General features: G+C 35.1%; 2 protein-coding genes across 3 annotated transcripts; one reads left to right on the top strand and one right to left on the bottom strand.

The window, feature by feature from the left end:
* Positions 1–1,075: 1,075 nt before the first annotated feature.
* Positions 1,076–11,032, bottom strand: LOC111711962 (probable proline iminopeptidase). The gene is made up of 10 exons (XM_023486452.1): positions 10,937–11,032; positions 8,465–8,571; positions 7,629–7,728; positions 7,471–7,516; positions 6,874–6,946; positions 6,219–6,303; positions 4,451–4,713; positions 3,641–3,740; positions 2,720–2,794; positions 1,076–1,371 (listed from the first exon to the last, which is right to left on the bottom strand). Exons 1-10 carry the CDS (start codon positions 11,012–11,014, stop codon positions 1,291–1,293), a joined length of 1,008 nt encoding a protein of 335 aa, XP_023342220.1. The 5' UTR covers positions 11,015–11,032; the 3' UTR covers positions 1,076–1,290.
* Positions 11,033–12,078: 1,046 nt separating this feature from the next.
* On the top strand, positions 12,079–18,504 carry LOC111711972 (von Willebrand factor A domain-containing protein 5A). 2 transcript variants are annotated; one of them, XM_023486470.1, is made up of 3 exons: positions 12,561–12,610; positions 13,150–13,227; positions 16,291–18,504. In XM_023486470.1, the coding sequence occupies exon 3, from the start codon at positions 16,360–16,362 to the stop codon at positions 18,427–18,429; it is 2,070 nt and encodes a 689-aa protein (XP_023342238.1). In that variant the 5' UTR covers positions 12,561–12,610; positions 13,150–13,227; positions 16,291–16,359; the 3' UTR covers positions 18,430–18,504. The 2 variants fall into 2 exon arrangements, with proteins under 2 accessions (XP_023342237.1, XP_023342238.1); XM_023486469.1 differs by lacking the exons at positions 12,561–12,610; positions 13,150–13,227 and adding an exon at positions 12,079–12,439.
* Positions 18,505–26,241: the final 7,737 nt, after the last annotated feature.

Here is a 26,241-nt window from a genome sequence, read left to right as displayed (position 1 = left end):
TAAGATGTATGTCTAGAGTGAAGCATGAAAAATCTACCAGTATTTATATTAATTTTTTTCAAGAACTCTCGTTATGCATGCGTCAGATAAATGTGTTTTTAGAATATTCCATACCTTAAAAGTGCATATAAGGAAAGATATTTTAATGAGCACGTATTCAGAATGTAAATTTGATTCTCATGAGATTTATCTCAATTTACATATTCACTTTCCTGTTCGCAAGCAGAAGCAGTTATTCCGCGCAATGGAAACTCAAAGTGCGAGCCGTGCAATCTTTTGCTAATACATATCTTTATATCAGATAACCAGACACAAACTTTACATATTTCTGAAAAATGTGTTAAAATTCTTTAAAAATAAAAAAAATAGAAAACTACTTTGTGACTTAATGCTTAATTCGTTTCGAAAGCAATACTAACACACCTCTTGGCTTTACTAGAAAATTTTGTAACTTCATCAAAATAAACATTGTACAATTTGAAAACTAAAAACGTAAGAGAGGACAAATTTCGTAAATAATGTTTAGAAACAATCAAAGAATGTGGATCCGGGCACCAGTCCCTTATACAGTAAATATAAATCTCATGGACAAGAATACACTCCAACAGTTTGTATTATGTTGTTTTCTAAGTCTAATATTATCACCTGCCGTTCTCACACACCTCTGCCAGATTATTATAAGTAAATTCAACCTTTATAAAGCATAAAGTCTGACCGCGTCAACCTTGTTGCACCGGCTAGTCCTGTCCATAGAGCCTAGTACAGTACAAACTTGGACCGGAAAGGTTGACCCGGCTCGGAAATTCAAATGTACTACGGCTGCCCGTGCTCTGCGCATTTCATGGTTTTTCAATAATTGTATGCATACACCTCACACCTTTTCCAATTACATCCCCAAGACAAAGAGTATTTATTCAGAGTAGGGTTGACAAATCCAAAAAATATTTCCTTGAATTCTAGAGACCTTGTGGTATTAATTTCATTAAGATTAGGTAAAAAAATAAGCCTCTGAGAGAAATAAGTGTAAAGTGTTAGATTTTCTTTGACACTCTTGAATTTTCAACTCTGACAAGGGTAAAAAAACAGATTTTATTACAAACTGTTAAAAATTTTATAAACCCCTGCTGCACATTATCACATTAATACATTACATAGGACAAACCACCCTTTTAACAAAAAAGGTTAAATACACGTCAATCAATAATATTAAGATAAAAGATCAGTGACCTACGCCAACCAATCTGGTCAGTGGTCAGTGACCTCTTCTAGTCAAGCTGGTGAGTGATCCCATTAAGCAAGCTGGTCAGTGACCTCAACGAGCTTTTCAGCAATTCCGACCTCACCCATTGAATGTCCAGCATCAGCAACCACCTAAATAGTGAAGGCTATATTTAACCAAACTTTCAATCAAACAGAATACACGGAAAAACAATATTAAAATTTTTAAGTTTAAAACCTAAGATGCTTGGGATGTTTAAAAAGTTGCAATAAGTATGAAAAACTATATATGCCCCCACCCCCTCTATTAAGTATTGACAAAATTATAGAAATTAAACAAAACGGACCGGATTGTTCTGAACTTAATTTCTAAAAGTACGATTTGTAGGTTATAGAAAGTCATTAATTACCAAGGTGCACAAATTTAGAATATCAGTTAATATACAGTTCAACCCATACTTCCTAGACATGGGCAGAATTTATAAAATGTCATTTTTTAAACTATTGATAATAAAATGCTGAACAATTAAGTTTTTTAGTTAAATAATAATATGGAGCTCTTAAACACTCCCCGAATATTTTATGGCTATTTATTTATTTTACAATTACCGAGATTTAGATAGTTTAAACCAAAGTACTAATGCAAGGAAAATTAATTGCGGTCGCGTATACTCTGCGTACATATTGAAACCAGTTCTCTCTGGGCGGAATTTGTAAACAAGAATAGATTCATCAGTGTTCGTCTGGTATCCGAGGAGGTTAAAAGCATTTAATTTTGATAATTTTGAAAATTCATATAATAGTTTCCTGTGACTAGAATATTTCATAGATTTTTTTTGTGAAAATGGATTCCATGTCAGGCTGTGACATCCGTCTTGAGTTTACTTTCCGCCCAAAGACAGTACACTGCAGTATAAAAAATGTGTGCACCTCTGAAATAACTTTCCTTGCATTAGTACCTTGTTTTAAACCCTTTTGAAAAAATGTCGAGGCGAAATGTTAAACATAGATTCTTTCGATGACTAGTCCAAAGTTCTAGGTTTAACTATAGAAAGGCATTAATTTACAAGATCAGTTAACATAGTTTACTCATAAAAAATAAGATACAGTAAGAACCAGAAACCTGTGGAATAGGAAGACGACATAAAGAAATAATTAGGTGTACTTGATGTTGTCTAAAAGCAAATAGTTTTACTCTTAACTTATTGAAGTCCTTAATTAGTGAAATTTGACTGTTTTAAAGTCATATAACTTTAGTTAAAAAGTCGTCTTTAGTCTAAAAGTCGTCTTCCTATTTCAGAGTTTTTTGTTTTCACTGTGTCAGAGTCTAAAATAATTCTTCATTTCTTTTTGTTTTCATTGTCAAGCCATTTAGCATTTTTTAAATACTCCATTAGAGTAAGTGAAGAGAATACAACCTCTAAATCGTCATTCTTTCTTAGATCGACATAATGCAATAATCATTTGAGGGAAAACTTTCTTATACTGTAGGTTCATTTACCGTGAGTTTAGAGTGAGGAAGAGCAGTATGTAGTTCCCAAGCAGATTTCATAGGACATACAACATCATATCTACCCTAGGAACAAACATACAACATCATGTCTACCCTAGGAACAAACATACAACATCATATCTACCCTAGAAACAAACATACAACATTATGTCTACCCTAGGAACAAAACATACATCATATCTACCCTAGGAACAAACATACAACATCATATCTATTATCTACCTTAGGAAAAAACATACAACATCATGTCTACACTAGGAACAAACATTCAACATCATGTCTACCCTAGGAACAAAATATACATCATATCTACCCTAGGAACAAACATACAACATCATATCTACCCTAGGAACAAACATACAGCATCATATCTACCCTAGGAACAAACATACAACATCATATCTACCCTAGGAACAAACATACAACATCATATCTACCCTAGGAACCATCATATCTACCCTAGGAACAAACATACAACATCATATCTTCCCTAGGAACAAACATGCAACAACATATCTACCCTAGGAACAAAACATATAACAACATATCTCCCCTAGGAACAACATTAATCTAAAATCAATCTTTTAGAAACTGCCCAATTCACAGCGATACCCTGTATAATGTGGAAGATATCGTCGCATTTATAGCTAGAGACATTGCTAATTCTGAAAATCTCCTACATTGCTACAGTAACAAAATCCGCAAGTCAGTTTTACAAAGAAACAACAAAAAATAATAAATTTCTAAGTCATGCAAATCACCTTTAAAAAGAAATAGCTTACAAGTACCGTAGAGAATCGGCCATAGAACGGTTTAAGTGAAAATAACTTGAAATTTTGTCTATAGTGCATCAAGCATGATGTTCATTGTGTGAGAAGAAGGACAAAGTTAAATATATCTGATTAGTACCTGGACAATAAATATAGGAATATCCTTGAGTATCTGCGCTTTCTTCAAAATAAATCCTTCCTCCACGAAAATATGGTTTACAAAGTAGTGGCACTCGATTCTGAAACATAAAGATATGTTAAATAATAAACATGTATATTTTATGTAATTTAAAATTTGTAAATTTGAAAGCCAAAAGCCAAAAAGAGCAAGTATGAGTTGACCTGCTATACCTGGAGAAAGTATGAGTTAACCTCCTTTACATGGAGAAAGTATGGGTTGACCTCCTATACCTGGAGAAAGAATGAGTTGACCTCCTATACCTGGGGAAAGCATGAGTTGACTTCCTATACCTGGAAAAAGCAAGAGTTAACCTCGTATACCTGGAGAAAGCATGAGTTGACCTCCTATACCTGGAGAAAGTATGAGTTGACCACCTAAACCTGGAGAAAGAATGGGTTGATCTCCTATACCTGGAGAAAGAATGAGTTGACCTCCTGTATCTGGGGAAAGCATGAGTTGACTTCCTATACCTGGAGAAAGCATGAGTTGACCTCGTATACCTGGAGAAAGTATGAGTTGACCACCTAAACCTGGAGAAAGAATGGGTTGACCTCCTATACCTGGAGAAAGCATGGTTGACCTCCTATACCTGGAGAAAGTATGAGTTGACCTCGTATACCTGGAGAAAGCATTAGTTGAACTCCTATACCTGGAGAAAGCATGAGTTGACCTCGTATACCTGGAGAAAGTATGAGTTGACCTCCTATACCTGGAGAAAGCATGAGTTGACCCCTATACCTGGAGAAATCATGAGTTGACCTACTATACCTGGAGAAAGCAGCCGCAAACTCCAGATTATCCGCTTTATCAAGATATTTAGTATCAGGTATCAGCTTACTCGTCGACATCTCCCACAAGCACCATTCACGGGCAGCACTTTCACGGACAGAGCTAGAACAAAAACATATTAAAATCTTACAAATACAACTTTTTCCTGTAAGAGAACTATTTCTCAAAAGAATTGAGACCTCAAGTACAGGGTTAGTGGTTACCCACAAAGGATGAGACTGTCCAAAATTAACATTGTCTGTCTCTTAATATTTAGGATTCCTTGCAGCTGTAAATTTATTTGTTTCTTTGTCCAATCTATAAAAAGATGATAAAAAGACTTTATTCATGGGAGAGTACTTAATTTAACTTTGGAAAAGTCATATTTAAAGAGATTTATGTCGTCTGTATAGTATCAGCTTTTCTAGATAACTCTGTAGGAAATTAATGAACTCACTATTGGTGGTATATTGTGGTTAATCTGTTTATTACAAAAAGGAGTCTTCGGATCATAATCAATATTCGGATCAATTGAAAACATTTTTTTATTCTATTTTTCTACATTGGTCGGCGTTTATAATAATACAATGAGGACGACTTTTCTATTAAAGTATGCAGTCAAAACATAAACAAACAAAATGTGAACAAAGCAGACGAAAATCCTCGGATAATAGCTTTCTCAGCATATCTCACAATACTAAATCTAAGAATTATTAAAACAAAATCATCAGTCAATTATATTTTCTAATTGTACTATTCAACATGTAAGATGCAAATTCATGAATGAGTTGAACTAAGTTTTCCAGTTTTATGTACTTGGTTTATGTACTTGGTTTATGTACTGGACTTCTATAGGATTATCTATCTCATGTTAGGTACTTTCCCAAAAGGCTTTTCCCCAAGCTTCATCTTGCCAATGGTATTTTCCCAAGTGGCAACTTACCAAATGTGCAATTTCCCAAGCGGCAACTTTCCAAGTCTATCCTAGCCGCAGCATTCGACCCCCTAGACTATTATCCTAGCCACAGCATTCGACCCCCTAAACTATTATCCTAGCCACAGCATTCGACCCCCTAGATTATTATCCTAGCCACAGCATTCGACCCCCTAGACTATTATCCTTGCCACAGCATTCGACCCCCTAGACTATTATCCTAGCCGCAGCATTCGACCCCCTAAACTATTATCCTAGCCGCAGCATTCAACCCCCTAGACTATTATCCTAGCCACAGCATTCGACCCCCTAGACTATTATCCTAGCCGCAGCATTCGACCCCCTAGACTATTATCCTAGCCGCAGCATTCGACCCCCTAGACTATTATCCTAGCCGCAGCATTCGACCCCCTAGACTATTATCCTAGCCTAATATAACCTATGGGAAATTGCACATTGTGGAAGTCACTTGGAAATTCGTCCTTTGCAAAAAATAGCTAAACCCTTGGGACGTCTATGTGTTCCAAAGGTTAAATAAAATTTAGTGTACTTAATCTCAGTCAAGTTTATTCATGCTTAATATAAAAACATGAACTAACACGGCAGGTCCGATTTTAACAATACATAATTCAATATAATATTAGAAAATGCTGAGAAGAATAAAGTTTTTTTTTGTTAAAGATGAAAAACATAAATACATTAATATGAAGATTAATAGTTACAAAAAAATATAAGAAATGTTATGAAAATGCAACGGATATTCCACAAAACTCCATTTTACTATTAATTCTGAGAACAAAGAATATATTGTTGGGGTGAAAAATGAATTATCTAATTAATACAAAATGTCACCTGGTAGAACCATAGTAGTTCCGATCTCCTGCACATAAATATACCTCGGAGAATCAGAGCTTTCACCCTTTATTTTATTCATAATCAACATTTTTCTCTTTAGCTTCAAACTGACCTGTGTTGAACCCAGAGGGATCACAAAGTCAAATATAAATATATGAATTATAAAACATTCAATTATAAATTTTTCCCGTTTAAAGTAATTTACAGATAAATCTCACAAAATGTTTTTGGTCATAAAAAAATATGAATAAAATTAGAAATGAAAGGATAAATAAATAATTGATTTAAAATAATTGAATTAAAATAAAAAATAATCAAATATGTTTATAAAAGAAATGACAAGTACAAATTGTATGGTGTTAAGACCTCCAAACAAAAAAAAATTGTTCCTATCAGGATGATCCGGATGTGGCGTGTAAACAATGAATGAATAAAAAATGAGTATGTTCCTATCAGGATGATGAATAATGTTATGAATGAATAAATAAATGAATGAATATGTTCCTCTCAGGATGATAAATGGCGTTTATGAAAAAGACGAATGAATAAATAAATGAATGAATATGTTCATATCAGGATGATGAATGGCGTTTATAAAAACGACGAATGAATAAATAAATAAATGAATATGTCCCTATCAGGATGATGAATAGCATATATTAGACTGAGAGTAGATCCCCAAGAACCTCCGAAAACAAACCATTTTTCTAAAAAGGCATCAACTAAATTAAGAATGATTATTTAACCTCTTTATATCTTCCAAATACCATATAATCGGATCCGGATCCAGGTCAAGAACATTTCTTTAAGATTTGCTGATTTTTTTAACAAAAGAAGAATTTTGAAATTGAGGTTCTTAACTTTTTCGCTGATTTTCCGATTTATAACAGAACCATTTAAACTTTTGACTGATCAAGGATGTCACTCTTTACATATTAAGTTGTTTCGCACTTTGTTTACTATCTGTTTTATATTTAAAGGGACAGACCGGCTATGTAAGGTAGTTAAACTGAGTATGCAGTGTTGTGGACAAATTCTTTAGGATTCATTCATTCATTCATCAAACGTTATTTGAGCAAACCACACGGAGTTCTCAGGCCTCGATGATCAGTCAAAGGTTTAAAAGGCACTGTTGTTAATTGTACGTTGTTATCTTTGCCCATTCAGAGCTTACCGTTTACACTAAAGATTTTCAAAATTTGAATAAAAAACTTTTATTAAACTATTTTACCTATTTCTAGATGCTTTCGAAGGGTTTCGATATCTCCAACAAGAGCCTAGAAAAATATAGATTTTCGTCAGTTTTCACAAGAAAATTTGAAATAAACTAAATGCTTCTTTAAAATTTTGAACCGTTGAAAGTTATCATTAAAGTTGAATTTTTTTTACCTGTGTATTATTATCTTGGAGTTCAGCATGTGGAGTAGATTTTCCACATCCTCGTTGATCAAGCATTACAATATTGTACTTTTCAGGGTTAAAATACCTCCTATACATTGCAATATTGTACTTTTCAGGGTTAAAATACCTCCTATACATTGCAATATTGTACTTTTCAGGGTTGAAATACCTTCTATACATTACAATATTGTACTTTTCAGGGTTAAAATACCTCCTATACATAAAAATATTGTACTTTTCAGGGTTAAAATACCTCCTATACATTACAATATTGTACTTTTCAGGGTTAAAATACCTCGCTTTACATAAAAATATTGTACTTTTCAGGGTTAAAATGCCTCCTATACATTACAATATTGTATTTTTCAGGTTAAAATACCTCCTATACATTACATTATTGTACTTTTCAGGGTTGAAATACCTCCTTTACATTACAATATTTTCAGGCTAAAATACCTCCTATACATTACAATATTGTACTTTTCAGGGTTTAAATACCTTCTAACCATTACAATATTGTACTTTGCAGGGTTAAAGAACTCCTATACATTACACTTTTGTATTTTTCAGGGTTAAAGTAATTTTAAACACAGTAGTATTGTAATTTTGATCTGGAGGAAAATAATGAAAAATCGGACATCAGGAAGTTTTTTCATCCTTTTTCATAATTTTTACCCAAACTTTTATTTATCTTTCCCATTTTAGCGAATAAAACCCTAAACAAAACATATTTTTCTGGGAAAAAATGGTTTTTTAAAGAAAATATACACCCCTGAACAATAAGCTTTACTAACCCCACAACCTTGTTTGTTACTACAATGTACCTGTAGTCTGGATCAGTTCCTCCTCCAGGACCTCCATGAAGCACAACAACAGGTTCTCCAGTAGCTAGTCCACTCACCTCCCAGTACAAAGTGTGTATATCAGTCACCTAAAATATCAAGATAAAAGTACTCATGACACAAAATTTTATTTTTAAAAACAACATCTTTAACTAAGTTGTGATGTGGCAACACAAACATTTAAAATATCAAGATAGAAGTGCTCCTGACCTAAAACTTGTATTTTTTAAATGCCAAAACCTTAAATTAGTATGTGGCAACACGAAAACTTGCCCTGAACAAGTTTTATTTCTAAACGTATTCTTTTTGCTTGAAAGAAATATTCCCATTATGAGCGATATTGTCTGCAAGTGATAAAAACAAAAATTTAGAATTGTGATAACTTTAGATCGAATATTGACTTAAGGGTATAATTTCTTATGAAAAACGAATTAGCCTGATGTCTATCTCACGAGTTATGCTCAACATTACCTTCAACATTTGCATCTCCTAGCAGGAATACAGGAATACAGGGATACAGGGAAACAGGGATACAGGGATACAGGGATACACGGATACAGGGATACACAACATTACCTTCAACATTTGCATTTCCTAGCAGGAATACAGGAATACAGGGATAAGGGATACACGCATTACCTTCAACATTCCCATTTCTCTAGCCTGAATACAGGGATACACAACATTACCTTCAACATTCTCGTTTCTCTAGCAGAGATACAGGGATACACAACATTACCTTCAACATTCTCGTTTGTCTAGCAAGGATACAGGGGTACAGAACATTACCTTCAACATTCCCGTCTCTCTAGCCGGGATACAGGGATACACAACATTACCTTCAACATTCCCGTCTCTTTAGCAGGGATACATGAGTACACAACATTACCTTCAACATTCCCGTCTCTCTAGCAAGAATACAGGGGTACACAGCATTACCTTCAACATTCCCGTCTCTCTAGCAAGGATACAGGGTTACACAACATTACCTTCAACATTCTCGTTTCTCTAGCAGAGATACAGGGATACAAAACATTACCTTCGACATTCCCGTCTCTCTAGCCGGAATACAGGGATACACAACATTACCTTCAACATTCTCGTTTCTCTAGCAGAGATACAGGGATACACAACAATACCTTCAACATTCTCGTTAGTCTAGCAAGGATACAGGGGTACACAACATTACCTTCAACATTCCCGTTTCTCTAGCCGGGATACAGGGATACACAACATTACCTTCAACATTCCCGTCTCTTTAGCAGGGATACAGGGGTACACAACATTACCTTCAACATTCCCGTCTCTCTAGTAAGGATACAGGGGTATACAACATTACATTCAAAATTCCCGTCTCTCTAGCAAGGATACTCAACATTCTCGTTTGTCTAGCAAGGATACAGGGGTACACAACATTACCTTCAACATTCCCGTCTCTCTAGCCGGGATACAGGGATACACAACATTACCTTCAACATTCCCGTCTCGTTAGCAGGGATACAGGGGTACACAACATTACCTTCAACATTCCCGTCTCTCTAGCAAGGATACAGTGGTACACAACATTACCTTAAACATTCCCGTCTCTCTAGCCGGGATACAGGGATACACAATATTACCTTCAACATTCCCGTCTCTTTAGCAGGGATACAGGGGTACACAACATTACCTTCAACATTTCCGTCTCTCTAGTAAGGATACAGGGGTACACAACATTACCTTCAAAATTCCCGTCTCTCTAGCAAGGATACAAGGTTACACAACATTACCTTCAACACTCCCGTCTCTCTAGGAGGGATACAGGGATTCCAAACATTACCTTCAACATTTCAGTCTCTTTAGCAGGGATACAGGGGTACACAACATTACTTCAACACTCCCATCTCTCTAGCAAGGATACAAGGATACACAACATTACCTTCAACATTCCCGTCTCTCTTGGAGGAGCAAGTATACAAGGATACACAACATTACCTTCAACATTCCCGTCTCTCTTGGAGGGATACAGGGATACACAACATTACCTTCAACATTCCCGTCTCTTTAGCAGGGATACAGGGGTACACAACATTACCTTCAACACTCCCGTCTCTCTAGCCGGGATACAGGGATACACAACATTACCTTCAACATTCCCGTCTCTCTAGCAAGGATACAAGGATACACAACATTACCTTCAACATTCCCGTCTCTCTTGCAAGAATACAGGGGTACACAGCATTACCTTCAACATTCTCGTCTCTCTAGCCAGGATACAGAAATACACAACATTACCTCCAACATTCCCGTCTCTTTAGCAGGGATACAGGGGTACACAACATTACCTTCAACATTCCCGTCTCTCTAGCAAGGATACAGTGGTACACAACATTACCTTCAACATTCCCGTCTCTCACAACATTACCTTCAACACTCCCATCTCTCTAGCAAGGATACAAGGATACACAACATTACCTTCAACATTCCCGTCTCTCTAGGAGGGATACAGGGATACACAACATCTGCAAAAGTTTTCCCTCCTGTTCTTGACATTTTGCTAACACTCAGATTTCTGAAATATAAACTTTTAAGTTTTTTTTTTTTGTAGGGGAGTTATTTTATCCAATTCTAACATAAAGGAATAAATGTGGTCAAATATGTTTTGAAACATTGTATCGTTTAAATCAATCCACTTATATGAACAATAGGAACTCTTAGTTGCAACATGGATGGAATAAATATAATTATTTCTTCTTGATCTTTTATGGGAGAATCAAGTTTATATTTTAGGGTCATGTCTCCTAACTAACGCTTTTAGGACCCACCCCCCTTACAACTGTTTTTCAACAAAGTTATTAATATTTCATTAGTATTATTTCAGGATAAGGTTAGGCCAATTTCTGAGACGAACGCTGCGGCTAGGACAGGCTAGATGGCCAAGCGCTAGGGGCCGAGCGCCATGGCCACAAGTCTAACTTGACCATGTGTAGCACTTGAGCTCTATGTAAAAAATTTTAACCTCTTAAAGACACAGTACAGATGTTCAGAATATTAAAATGAAAGTATACAATGACCCTTAGTAAATCTTGATACAGATTTCAGAGAAAAGTCACAATGTCGTCTTGAAAAAAAAATAATCTTTAGTTTAAGAGTGTCAGATAATTTTAATCTTTTCTAGGTTTCATAGATTTCATGTAATACAAATTTCACCGACATTCAAATTCTTAACTTTGCCCCTCCACCCCTTGACGAATTCCTAGCTACGGGCCTGCTTCTATTTCTGTATACTGTACAAATTGTACAAGCTCTTTATCTAGCAATCAATTAATAGCTTTTCGCTCATGTCATGCAGCTCATGTACTCCATGTACTGAGCGTCCTATATCATATTAGTTTTTTTCCAGGTTTTAACGCTAAAATAACCCCATAATACTCGAAAAACCTAGCATTTCCGCAAGAAAATTCTGAAATTATTCGAATATTTATCTACCAGTAATATTTTACTGTCAAAACTTGAAAGCCTCAAAACTTGTACAATTAGGAAAAATAATAATATGATTCAATAAAATGCCACACAAAAAGATCGCTCTATCAAATATGTCTCTAGGGGGTTACAGTGAGTGTTAGGTACTAGGCAGGCTGTTGATAGCAACAGAAAACAGTCATACATATCCTTTACAACTAGAAACACACTACACAGTGCAGGAATCTGCTTATCTTCTGAAGCAAAGCAAGTAATATGGAGAAATATTGTGGATTGAGAACTTGTATAGAAGGAGGGGGCTTTATACCTGTACCTCTAGTAGGCGTTGAGATCACCAGCAGGCTAGTCAACTTTACTGCTGAGGTCACTGTTCTGCAGAAGTACACCAATAAGGAGGAGAATCCTATAGAGTGTGAGTACTTCTTCCCCATAGAGGAGGAGTCCACCGTGGTCGGGTTCAGGGCGGAGATAGATGACAGGGTTCTAGTCTCACAGGTAGTTAAGCCTTTATACTTGAAGTCAGGGCAGAGATAGATGACATGGTTCTAGTCCCACAGGTAGTTAATCTGTCATACTGTCAGTTCAAGGCGGAGATAGATGACATGGTTCTAGTCTCACAGGTAGTTAATCCTTTATACTTGTAGTCAGGGCGGAGATATATAGCAGGTTTCTAGTCTCACAGGTAGTTAATCCTTAATATTTGTAGTCAGGGCGGAGATAGATGACAGGGTTCTTGTCTCACAGGTAGTTAATCCTCATACTTGTAGTCAGGGCGGAGATATATAGCTGGGTTCTAGTCTCACAGGTAGTTAATCCTTCATACTTGTAGTCAGGGCGGAGATAGATGACAGGGTTGTAGTCTCACAGGTAGTTAACCCTTTATACTTGTAGTCAGGGCGGAGATATATAGCTGGGTTCTAGTCTCACAGGTAGTTAACCCTTTATAATTGTAGTCAGGGTGGAGATATATAGCTGGGTTCTAGTCTCACAGGTAGTTAATCCTTCATACTTGTAGTCAGGGCGGAGATAGATGACAGGGTTGTAGTCTCACAGGTAGTTAACCCTTTATACTTGTAGTCAGGGCGGAGATATATAGCTGGGTTCTAGTCTCACAGGTAGTTAACCCTTTATACTTTTAGTCAGGGCGGAGATATATAGCAGGGCTCTAGTCTCACAGGTAGTTAACCCTTTATACTATATAGCAGGGTTCTAGTCTCACAGGTAGTTAACCCTTTATACTTGTAGTCAGGGCGGAGATATATAGCAGGGTTCTAGTCTCACAGGTAGTTATAACCCTTTAAACTTGTAGTCAGGGCGGAGATATATAGCAGGGTTCTAGTCTTACAGGTAGTTATAACCCTTTATACTTGTAGTCAGGGCGGAGATATATAGCAGGGTTCTAGTCTCACAGGACTTTAATTCTACATACAAAACAAAACGCCTTGAACACTTCGATTTTTTGCCTGTTTAAAATTTAATTAAAACCTTTTCTAGTCAAAACCCGTCAATTCATAATATTTATTTTTGGAACTACCTTGTTATTATCCGGCCTTGGGACAATGTGTTTTTTTGCCGGGATTTTTACTTTTTTGTTTGTTTAACACCACATTTAAAAACTTAAATCAAAACTTAAAACAAACACAAAAGTATATATACAAACCAAAGCAAAACACATATTTTCTAAAATGTTAATACAAGACGGTTTAATACATAAATCTATATAAATTAAGTTAGATTTTTTAACGAAAATCCGTCAAATGTAAAAGGAACCCGGCATTGCCGGTATCGTGCGTCTGTTCATCTCCATGCGACGGTTCATCTCCCCTATTATAAAGTTTTAACCATTTCAACACAGAAAAAGAAATGTTAAATCATTAAAAATCAATAATTGAAATTTATTTCTAAAATGTATGTTATTAAAACGGAACAGCGCATAACAAGTTAGTTCCTCTCTAATAACGTCTTCCTTTCAAATCTTAAAGCAGTCAATATTTTTCCAGATTTTTATCATTTTAAATGTGTTTTTCGAATCAAAACATATTAATAAACATGCGCAAGTGTTATAACATTGTGTGGTGTTTAATATTATGTTGAAGTGGTTGATACAGTTGAAACATTATAGGGGAGATGAACATTCGCACAACCCCGGTATAAATGATACATTTTTGCCTCGGAACACTTTAGAAACTTTTATTCCCAAGCTCATCAAATTGTGAGTAAAAATGCGAAATCAAAATAGGATGTTATAGGATGTTTACATCCAGAATATTTACGTTTGCTGAAACAGTTTATTTTAAAAAAGAGATTGTAAGCGTAACTTAAAGTGACTCTCCGCTCAAAGGTGGCAATTAGTCCGATTCACATCGGTATTCTTGAACCTTTTATCTCATCAAGTATGAATCATGATTCATGGTTATCAATGTTTATAAGTTTGAAATCTGATTATTTTTAATTGTGGTTTCTACACAAAAATGATTTACGCATTTCTACTGCAGTAAAACATATAGAAATTATCAAAATTCATTACTTTTAAACCTAGAAATAACGACAATATCTTCCACATTATTGATCAGATAAAGGTTTCCAGGGTATCGTTCTGAATCGGACAATCCAATCTTCGCATGAAGGGTTAATAGACATTACGCTTACAGTACCTTAAACAATTTCTTATCATCTAACTAGAAGGGAATCAACTCTACGCTTTAATTCTCTGGAGCCTGATCAGGAAATATCTGAGATTAAAAAGTTCTTGTTTCAGCAGTTTTGCAAATCTTTGGCAAAATAAAAAAGAACTTTAATTGTTGTTGTTAATGTTGCTATTAGTTTTCAGAATCCTTGAGCAGCGAGTGGGTTGAAATACATAAATTAAATTATTGAAAGAAAGAAAATAATGTATTCTGCATCATGAGAACTGGTTGAAGGTGCAGTGTTCCACTCCTTTATTTTCTAATTCAAACTTTAAAAATCTGTCCCCCCCCCAAGTTGGTAAATAAATGTTCAATTGTAAAATTTAAGTTTTTTTTCTTTCATAAATAGAGAAAAGTATAAAAATTCATTTTCCTAAATGTTCAAAAGAATATCAATAAGAGATAAAGCCCTAATTGGAACTAATATAATTACTTATAGTTAAAATGGAAATAACAATATCAGAATTAAAAATTCTACATTTCAGAGATTGCAACTATAGGGTGTGGGGGGGGGGTGAGGTTTCTCCATGACTCATTAAAAGTAGAGAAATATTTTTTTAAATCTTATTTTCATAACATTCTGATAATCGTATTGACTGTTTGGAAAAGTAAAATGACTGTTTTTGGAATTTCCTAGAGAGTTATTTTCTACAAGATAACAGTGTTTGTTTTGGGAGGAAATGACACAGTATTTACATTTTTTATATTTAAATTGAGAAATAAAGAAAAGAATTGAAATACATAAAAAAAGAAAAAATACCAAATAGTTGTTTTTGTTTTGGAAAAATTAAGCCTCTGCACAGACTTTACACTTATTCTTATATAACATCTTTTTTCATTCAAAACTGGATTGGGCGTTGAACGATGATTTAAATTGAACACTTTTTCCCATTTTAAACATTTAAATGTATACTATGAACTATGAACGTAATTTCAAGTAAACCTCAATTAATAGAGTGGAATGTCAATTACCTTGTTTGCGTTTTTTTGCAAAAAATCTACAAGTCTCTTTCTTTTACAGACATAGGCAGCCGTAGTACATTTGAATTTCTGAGCCGGGTCAACCTTTCCGGTCGCAGTTTGTACTGTACCTAGCTCTATGGACAGGACAGGCCGGTGCAACAAGGTTGACGCAGTCAGACTTTATGTTTCATATTGGTTGAATTTACTTTTACTAAAGGGGCAGAGGTGCATGCAGAGAAACCATAGTAGAATTTTGTTGTGAAAAACACACTTTTAGGTTTTTGCATGATTTTTTTTCAGGAAAAATATTTTTTTTTTGACTAAAAATTGCTGATTTAAACAAACTTTTAAGATTTTTGGCGTAGGGCTTAAATTTTAAAAAGATGGTATTTCTTCTGGAAACATGACATTGACATTATTGAAGATAAAACTAAAAATAAATTAAATAAATGCTGGTTTATTAAAAATCTTTGATAATATATTTTTTAAATTTATCTATAATTCATAATTTTACAATTTTAACACCATTAAAAGATATTGTTAGTTGATTTATTTTGTGTATTTTTCCTTTGTTTTCCTTTTTTTAAATTTGTCATTTAATCACTGATAAATCTGCTTAAAATCATGCCTTTCACTTTAATTTGAAATGAAAATATCTCTGTTCTATGTTTAAATTTGATAGAATCTTATATTCAGGTTAAAACAAGTGTTTCTGCCAAGAATGATTATGATGAAGCTGTATCTGAGGGTAGAACTGCTTTCCTCATGGAGTCTACACGACCTGACATTCTTCAGATCTCTGTCGGTCATCTAGCTCCAGGTTCTACCTGCTCTGTCTCTATCACCTATATCTCTGAGGTGCCCCTAGAGATAGGAAGAGCAAGGTTAACTATCCCAACTACGATATCTCCAAAATATATTCCCTTCACTGACGGTTCCAAGGAAGCTAAGCGTATAGCATCAATACAATATGATTTTAAGAGCCCGGCTAAACTCAGCTTTAAACTAAAAACAACCATGAAGAGTAGGATAGAGAAGGTAACCAGTCCTAGTCATGATATTAACACTACTGGAGGTAAAGAGGTGGTTATTGAAGGATTCTATACAGCTGAAACTACTCTTGAATCTTCAACTGTAGATCTAGACCGGGATATTGTTATTCTAGTAGAGTGTGAGGATCCAAACAAATCTATCATTTTTGTTGAGGAGACAGATGAATCCAAGGTAATGATGATTTCCCTTGTTCCTAAGCTGGAGGCAATCACCCAGCCTGATCTAGATATTGTGTTCCTTATTGACTGCTCAGGGTCCATGATGGGGAGCAGTATACAGCTAGCCAAGGAGGCAATTAACATCCTTCTCCACTCTCTACCAGCCTCTGTACACTTTAATATCATCAGGTTTGGAAGCAGTTATAAGATGCTTTTTCCAGAGAGCAGAAAGTATTCTGACCAAACACTACGAGAAGCTAAGTCAGCTATGTCTAAGCTTGAAGCAGATTTAGGTGGAACTGAGATTTTATCTCCACTCCGTGTTCTACTGGAGGAGAAGACAAAGGTTCCCAGAAGAATATTTATTCTGACGGATGGATCTGTTTCCAACAGCTCCGAGTGTATCAAGGTTACAAGGAAGAACAACAAGAAGAACCGTGTGTTTACTCTCGGTATAGGTTCAGGTGCTGACCGACATCTAGTGAAGGGTTTGGCTAGATCTGGTCTAGGAACCTCAGTTTTTACAGTAGAAGGTGAGATTATGGCTCCTAAGATCATTAAACAGTTGAAGAACTGTCTTCAACCTAGTTTTGAGAATGCAGAAATTAACTGGGGTGATGAGGTTGGTCCAGGGAACTCATGCCAGGCTCCGTCCACCATTCCTCCTATCTACGATGGTTCTCGGATACAAGTATTTCGTCTCTTTGAGAAGAGTATTTCTGTTCCTGACTTGGTTAAAGTATCAGCTGAGATCCTTGCCTCCAGATCCAAAGATGCATCATTCTCAGAGGAGATCAAGGTTGAGACAACCCTTATGAAGGACTCCCTGCTGCACAAGATGTTTGGAAGGAAGATGATCCAGGAGCTGGAGGAGAACTATGAAGAGAAGGAGGAGGGGGAGATAAAAAACCTAGTCACCGATCTTTCCCTGAAATATCAGATTATGTCCAAGTTTACTTCTTTTATAGCTGTGGATACCAAGGAAAACAAGGGGGAGAAGAAGATGGTTAAACGACATGTTGCAAACCAGGTTCCTCAAGGTTTCGGGATAATGATGATGTGCAGCGTACCTGCTCCAATGATGCGCTGTGCATCTTCTCGAATGCCGACTTCTAGCAATCAGTCAAGATCAAGATCAATCCGAAGCTTCCTTCCCAATATGAAGCAGAAAAAGAAATCAAAGAAAATTGAGTCTTATTCTTCAGAGATGGACTACTGTGATGCTGACATGGATACAGCAGAGTGTATGAATATGGAAGTATTGGCTGATGAAGAATCAGAGGAGAGTATTGTTGGAGCAGAGGTCTTAGAAGTAGATCCAGAGAAGTTGAAAATGCAAAACCTTCTTTGCTTGATTGCTCTGCAGACTGCAGAAGGATCGTTTTCTAAAGATAAACATATTTTCTCTGTGTGTGAACTTGATGAGGAGAAGGTGGAGATGGTTCGAGGGAGTCTGGATGAGAAAGTGTTCTATACAAGCCTAGTCCTCCTCCTCTTGGAGTTGAGGTTTCTGGAGCTCAAGGACTGCTGGGAGATGGTGGCGGAGAAAGGAAAACTCTGGAGACAGAATAAATCCGTCCCGGATACTTTAAACCAAGATCTTCTGCAGATTTTAAAGAATTAATCTTAATCTTAATCTGACAGCACAAACTAACTTAAAAAATGCTTTTATTATCATCACATTATAAACTGCAACTTTTTTACCTCTGACATTTTTAATGTGTAATTTTGGGTGAATTGATAGTTTTCTGCTTTCTTTAGTTTCTGCACATACGTTGAATGCAGCACTTGATATTGAAGATTTTTTTTATAATTAAATCTTATTGGGATTCGCTAATTAAATTGTTCATTGTGACTTAAAAACGGTGTTAATGCTTTGTGGCTGTATATTTGACACTTGGAAGTTATGACATATAAATAACACAAGACTTTTTATTTTTTCTTCATTTAAGATTTTGTTGGTGGACTGACAAATTACAGATAATTTAGGAGGCAAAATTCTTTAACTATTGCCGTCCATGAATCATTTCTGGGGTCATGCGATGACCCATAATAACGTTTTTAACTTTTACAAGCTAACAAAGATTACACAAATTTATGTTTTTGCTTTTACAATATATTGTAGCTTTTATTTAACTCTTTACAAAATAACAATTAACGCTATAGAATACAGTGACTTTCAAAATAATAGGGAAATAAAAAGAAGACTTTAAGGTCAAAAAAAGTTTTTTTTGACCATTTTGAACAATTAATAACAGTACACAGAAAGAAATTAGATGTTATTTTTTCAAGATTTAGGGGGGTTTCGTTCACAAAAACACTGAGACAGAAGCCCAAAGAAGTTACGCGCATGCTCACTCTGTCTTGTAAACAAGCAAACAACCAAACAAGCAACTCCTTTGGGCCTCTGCCTCATGCGGAGACATTATAGACACATCTTTACAGTCTTTTACCCTTTTCATAAAATAAACTCTCGCAGACATAATAATATTATGGCTTTTGAAATTAGGTATTACAATGTTAATTCATAACTTAAAGACGATATACAATTCGTCACTATATTCCCATGTTTTTTGGGTGACCCTGTATCTAACGAATTTATATTTTTTTTAGGTTTTTGTTTTACTTCTGTAGAAAAAAGATCTTATTTTTACATTTATTTTACGCTAAAAAAAGTGATTTGTTATTTTGCTCTCTTTCTGGAATTAACAGATTGACTACAAAAGGAAAAAATGACTTTCCTCTAATTTAATTTCAAACGACCCTTCATTTAAACTTTTAAAGGCAGGCGCATCCCTATTCAATCATCTTTGCTCTTTATACTTTTTTTCTAAATGAACTAAATAAACCTAAGTAAAGAAAGAAGAAAATACGCGTTGATGGGGATTATATACAGCCAATCTCGCATATTAGAATACACAGCAAGAGTGCATGAAATGTCGTCTTGAAATTTATCTAAAAATTTATGACAGCTGTAATACTTTCTCATTGGTCTGTACAAAATTAAAGCTGCTGAGATGTTGCAGCTTCAAATGGTTAAATACGTTATGTGAAAATATATCAAATATCATTATAAATTTTAAGAAACTGCTTTTTATTTTCAATTCAAGGACAAGGTAAATTAACAGCCCTGCAAAATGAAGGACAGCAATTGGTATATTAAACTCGTTTTTTTCCGCGGCATTTGATCTTACATATGTTGAGAAAACGACATTATACAGTTAAACCCTAAATATTAGATACATCTAAAGAATTTATCAAATGTCGTCTCGATAATTTTTCACTGGGGTTTTTACTATTTTACGGAAATCTCAGTAAATAAATAAATAGCCATGAATATACGAGAACAGTTTTAAAGAGCTACATATAATCATTTAATTGATAAACTGAATATCTGCAACATTCCATGTGAAGAATACGACATTTGATGAATTCTTTCGATGTTTTTAATATTTAGGATTTAACTGTTAAAAAATCTCGCTATATATTCATATATCTGGGATTCACCAAACATAATTTCTAGTAACCTTTCATTAAGAAAAGTGGTCTGATGATTTACAACAGCTTACTCTTTAAACCATGAGATTTAGTGAGGAATAAAATGTCATTTTTCTTAAAACATGAAAAACTATAAAATTCTGAAAGTTTACTTGTCTCACCTGCAAAAATACCTTTGTGAATCAGACTTTCCCCTCTATAAATGGAGGACCTCTTAACTACGCCTATAATATAGCCACTACACAGTTATTGCAACTACGCCTAAACTTAGAGCCACTACACAGTTCTTGCAACTACGCATAAACCTAGAGCCCCTACAGAGTTCTTGCAACTACGCATAAACCTATAGCCCCTACAGAGTGCTTGCATCTACGCCTAAATCTAGAGCCCCAACAGAGTCCTTGCAACTACGCCTAAACCTAGAGCCCCTACAGAGTCCTTGAAACTATGCCTAAACATAGAGCCCCTACAGAGTTCTTGAAACTATGCCTAAACCTAGAGCCCCTGTACAGAGTTCTTGCAATTCTACGCTTAAACCTAGAGCCCCTACAGAGTCCTTGAAACTACGCCTAAACCTAGAGCCCCTACAGAGTCCTTGAAACTACGCCTAAACCTAGAGTCCCTTCAGAGTCCTTGCAACTACTCCTAAACCTAGAGCACCTACAGAGTCCTTGAAACTACGCCTATAGTATAGTCCCTAAAGAGTCCTTGAAACTACGCCTATAATATAGCTTCTACAGAGTCCTTGAAACTACGCCTATAATATTGCCCCTACAGAGTCCTTGTTACTACGCCTAAACCTAGAGCCCCTACAGAGTCCTTGCAACTACGCCTAAAACTGGAGCCCTTACAGAGTCCTGGAAACTACGCCTAAACCTAGAGCCCCTGCAGAGTTCTTTAAACTACGCCTAAACCTAGAGCCCCTACAGAGTCCTTGAAACTACGCCTAATCCTAGAGCCCCTACAGAGTCCTTGAAACTACGCATAAACCTAGAGCCCCTACAGAGTCCTTGAAACTACGCATAAACCTAGAGCCCCTACAGAGTTCTGCAACTACGCCTAAACCTAGAGCCCCTGCAGAGTTCTTTAAACTACGCCTAAACCTAGAGCCCCTACAGAGTTCTGCAACTACGCCTAAACCTAGAGCCCCTACAGAGTCCTTGAAACTATGCCTAAACCTAGAGCTCCTACAAAGTTCTTGAAACTACGCCTAATCCTACAGCGGCTTCAGCCCCTACAGACTACAGAGTCTCTGGAAATGACTTAATACCATTTGGTTAAATTGTTCAGCTATTAAACTTCCCAACACTTATGACGACATTATAATATCGTCTTCTACATTTGACAAAAAAAACTTATTGTTTGCATTTAAAGCAGCTGCTCATTTTCCCGATATGTGTTCTGTCATATTCATTCTTAACCCTATCCCGATTGGGCTATTTTTGTCTTATAGAGATTGGGCTATTTTTGTCTAATATTAGATTTCAAGACCTGTTCGTTAAAAAAATTATATCTCTAACTTTAATGGTTATAGGGTGTAAGGAGTGTAAGGGAAGATTTTAAAAAAGTTCAAAAAGTATGTCGCGTGCAAAAAAAAATTTCAAATAGTTTTTTTTTGTCAAATATTAACATGTTAATATTTTCATTTTTCAAGGTTTTTTTTAAATATATGCGTCATAGTCCTGTATAGCTTAGTTAATAAAAAAGTTATTAAACATTTCTGAGTTTTTAAACACCGACCCGCCATTTTACTGCTCATATACTCTACCCTATGATAAAAAAAGTTAAGCAAAATTTGTTTACAACTATTGTGTTGCAAAAGTGAAGAAGTCTTAGCGTTCTCATGTAAGCCGTTTTTTAAATTACAGAAGAAACGATAGGGAGGATGCTCCCCCCCCCCCTCCTCACCGTGATAAGGTGAAAGAATGGAAACGTTGAATCGTGTTAGACGCTAATTTATTCTAAAATTTTAGGACACACTACAGTCGTCGTCGCATGTATAAATACAATTAAGACGATTTATATCAAGTTTTATAAAAGATAAACATAAACATGGAAGCACTATAGCGAAGCTGTCGATTAAAAATCTTCTCTTTATTTGTAAATTTGTAATTCGAAAATAGCTTGTTCACAATTAAAACTTTAAAAAAATATAATAGCCGACAAAGTCACAAATTACTGGACGTTAAGTGTTTTCAAAACTTTCTAAAATTTGATCAAATATGCAGTAAATTTCAAAACTTCAGATATGGGGGCGTTATGATTTTTTTAATTCGTTCGTTAACGTTAGTTTGACTTTTTTTTAATTTTTCAGCAAAAATTTGAATTCGTTAATTAGCTTTGTCATTCTCAGTTTTCCTTCTTTTTCGTTCGTATATACTAACTAAACGTTCATTTAGAGAATTCGCTTGTTCAGAGAAATCTTTCGTTCGTTTAGAGAAATCGTTTGTTCAGTGAAATCGTTTGTTAAGTGACATCTTTCGTTCAGAGAAATCGTTCGTTCAATGAAATCGTTCGTTCAGAGAAATTGTTTGTTTGCAGTGAAATCGTTTGTTCAGTGAAAACGTTTGTTCAGTTAAAATAGTTTGTTCGGTGAAATCGTTCGTTCAGAGAAATCGTTCCTTCAGTAAAATCGCTTGTTCAGTGAAATCATTTGTCCAGTGAAATCGTTTGTTCAGTGAAATCGTTTGTTAAGTGAAATCGTTTGTTTGCAGTGAAATCGTTTGTTCAGTGAAATAGTTTGTTCAGTGAAATAGTTTGTTCAGTGAAATCAATCAGGGACATAAAAAAATATCAGATGGACTTACACTTTTTGACATTCCACGCCTTTGAATTCACAAACTTTTTTGTATCATTCGTTCAAGAAATGATTCCTTCATATATTGATATCTATTTCATACTTGCTAATCTATTTGTGTCAAATATACAAATTTTTGCGAATTAAAAATTCACGAAACCTCTCACATAAACAGAGAACAACTCGAATCTTTACCAAAAACATGCATGCCTTAAAAGGGACTGTGTGCGTAATTTCAAGTGGCCTTCCATTTCAATAGGGGTATCCCTGATTTACAACGGTATCCTTTAAACCTTTGGTTTATCTAGGATGTCAGACATATCTTGCTTAATCTAATAAAACGCTTTTAAATGTTAAACAGGTTGGTCCCAAGCTGTCACATATTTCAGAAATATTAATAGTTACTTTCTAGAAGTGAAAGAAAATAGAAATTTACTTTCAAATTTTGGAAAATGTCTTTATGCATTAAAAAGATGAAATTTTCCATGGACGCTAGTAATGGAATTTCAACATCTATTTAACAAATCTAAACACAGAGATCTCTCTACTCACTTCCACTAAATCACATTATTTATTCGGCCAGAGTACTGCAAATCACTGTAGTACACACCCAAATCTTAGTTGAGGGTGTACTCTATGAACATTCAAAGGTTCAAAGGTATCGTTGTAAATCGGACATTGCCCTCTTTGCGTGGACGGGGACTTGAAATTGCGCGTACAGTCCCTTTAAGGTATACGATAATTTCATAAAACGGCGGCCAGTTGTAAATAAGTCCGAATTCCTTTTAGAGTCGACTTTTATTTATATTATGTTATTAGTTATTTCTTATATTTTCCAATTCCCAAATTCAACCTATTTTCATTCCCGCCCCATTCTCCCCCCCCTAGTATTTGAAATGTATATTTTCTTTAATAATAACAGCAACACTTTCAATTGCTGCTGAAGCAGTTATTACTGGTTTACTGCTGCAGGAAGCTGAAGTAAATTGTGAAACATGAGTTCTGTTAGAAGCAGAGACCCCTGATATTGAGACTGAAGAAGATGGTATAACTGTAAAGGGGGAAACATGAGTTCCGTCGTTAGGAGTAGGATCTCCTAAGATTGATGCTTCATGCTACAAAAGTGAAGCTTAGAACTGTTCTGCTTTGGTAACATTGTTTTTGAAGCTACGTATTATCTAAATTATTCCATTTACCGATGGTATATCGTTTAAACCAGCGACGACAATTACATCTTTAGGGTTTCTTTCTTTAGCATACAGATGTAACCAGTTCTCTTCTAGCATACAAATCCTACCTCCACAAATAGTCTCTAGGTTCACCTGAAATCTGCTCCGGACAGATTCATTCAGAAAAATTATTGAGTTTCAAACTAATATTGATTGAATTGATCAGAGACGATGTTTTTTATATTTCCGAAGAAACTTGTAGAACTCTCCAACTTAAACTTTCATGTCTCATCATTTTATACAATTTTTAGGATATCCCAACTACAAAATATTTTAGGATATCCCAACTGCTAAATATTTTAGGATATCCCAACTGCTAAATATTTTAGGATATCCCAACTGTTTAATACTGTAGGATATCCCAACTGGTAAAGGAATTGAATAAGTGTTTAATTTTGTTAATTTATTTCATACTTGCATAAAATGTTTAAATTTTGTCAACCAAAAAAGAATTTTCTTTTCTCACTTTTTTGATCGACCTCCTGTTACCTTGCAGCAGCAAATATCTAAGATATGTACGGCTAAAATATTTAATACGCGGAGATTCATGTTGCAAAGAAGATTATCCCCCCCCCCCATAAAATGATATAAATGTGGGGCATTATGTTTATAGTGGGGGAATAAAGTAGCGTGCGGGAAATTATTTTCCCCTTGTTAAGATATCTATTTCACATACTTCAAGTTTACCCTTCTTATTCCCCCCTAGCTACCTATGCAAAGATGACTCATTCGAAAATATTTGAAGAACAAAAAAAATATGGGACTTAAAAATTCAAATTTTAAAATTCAACGGACAACGCCGGGCACTTATTATATATATCCTGACAATTAGTAAACATCACAAAGCAATAATTAGCTCAACCGGTATCCTTTTTTATGTGAATTTTCATGTAATTTCAGGCAGTTAGATTTCAGACTGTTAGATTTCAGGCAGTTAGATTCAGGCAGTAAGATTTCAGGCAGTTAGATTTCAGACAGTTAGATTTCAAACAGTTAGATTTCAGACAGTTAGATTTCAGACAGTTAGATTTCAAACAGTTAGATTTCAGGCAGTTAGATTTCAGACAGTTAGATTCAGACATTCAGATGTCAGGCAGTTAGATTTCAGGCAGTTAGATTTCAGACAGTTAGATTTCAGACATTCAGATGTCAGGCAGTTAGATTTCAGGCAGTTAGATTTTAGGCAGTTGGATTTTAGACAGTTAGATTTCAGACAGTTAGATTTCAGGCAGTTAGATTTCAGGCAGTTAGATTTCAGACAGTTAGATTTCAGACAGTTAGATTTCAAGCAGTTAGATTTCAGGCAGTTTTAGTTCACTTTGTCTTTATTCTTCATGTATTTTTGAACCAAACATAAGAATGAAATAACTTTTAAAAATCAACCTCGTCATTAATAATAATTAATCTTTAAATTATAATTTAATAATTAATCTTTAAATTTATAATGATAAAATTATTAAATAAAAAGTTTATAGAAGAATACAACTTTATTGTTTACAATCTTATTTGCCTGGGGTTTGAAGGTAAATGACTGTTAAATTATATAGAACAGAACCAGGATGATATTAGAGTCATTTTGATGGTTTAAACCATAGATTAATAACAATACAGATAGAACACTTGATGTCGTCTTTTCAAGATTTAGGGGTTACGCACATGCCGCGTTGGATTACAAGACAGAGAGAGAGCATGGACCTAACTCCTTTGGACTTCTGCCTCAGGGTTACTGTGAACGAAAAACCCCTAAATCTTGAAAAGACGACATCTAGTGTTCTATCTGTATTGTTATTAATTTATGCAAGATGATATCAGAGTCATTTTGATGGTTTTAACCAACTATATTTAGCCTACATTAGGAATTGGCCAAACAACAGAAATAAAAAAACGTATTATTTATGGGGGGGGGGGGTTT

Source organism: Eurytemora carolleeae, unplaced genomic scaffold, assembly GCF_000591075.1.
Source record: "Eurytemora carolleeae unplaced genomic scaffold, Eaff_2.0 scaffold209, whole genome shotgun sequence".
NCBI classification, from domain to species: Eukaryota; Metazoa; Arthropoda; class Copepoda; order Calanoida; family Temoridae; genus Eurytemora; species Eurytemora carolleeae.
Note: the sequence above shows the minus strand (reverse complement) of the source record. Positions and strands in the feature narration are given on the sequence as shown.

Coding starts and splice junctions, on each gene's coding strand:
- LOC111711962 (XM_023486452.1), bottom strand. CDS start 11,014: ATGTCAAGAACAGGAGGGAAAACTTTTGCAGATGTTGTGTATCCCTGT. Junction 7,517..7,628: donor TCCAAGATAATAATACACAG/GTAAAAAAAATT, acceptor ATATTTTTCTAG/GCTCTTGTTGGAGATATCGA. Junction 2,795..3,640: donor TTCCTATATTTATTGTCCAG/GTACTAATCAGA, acceptor GTTTGTTCCTAG/GGTAGATATGATGTTGTATG.
- LOC111711972 (XM_023486469.1), top strand. CDS start 12,200: ATGGAGAAATATTGTGGATTGAGAACTTGTATAGAAGGAGGGGGCTTT. Junction 12,440..16,290: donor ACAGGGTTCTAGTCTCACAG/GTAGTTAAGCCT, acceptor TCTTATATTCAG/GTTAAAACAAGTGTTTCTGC.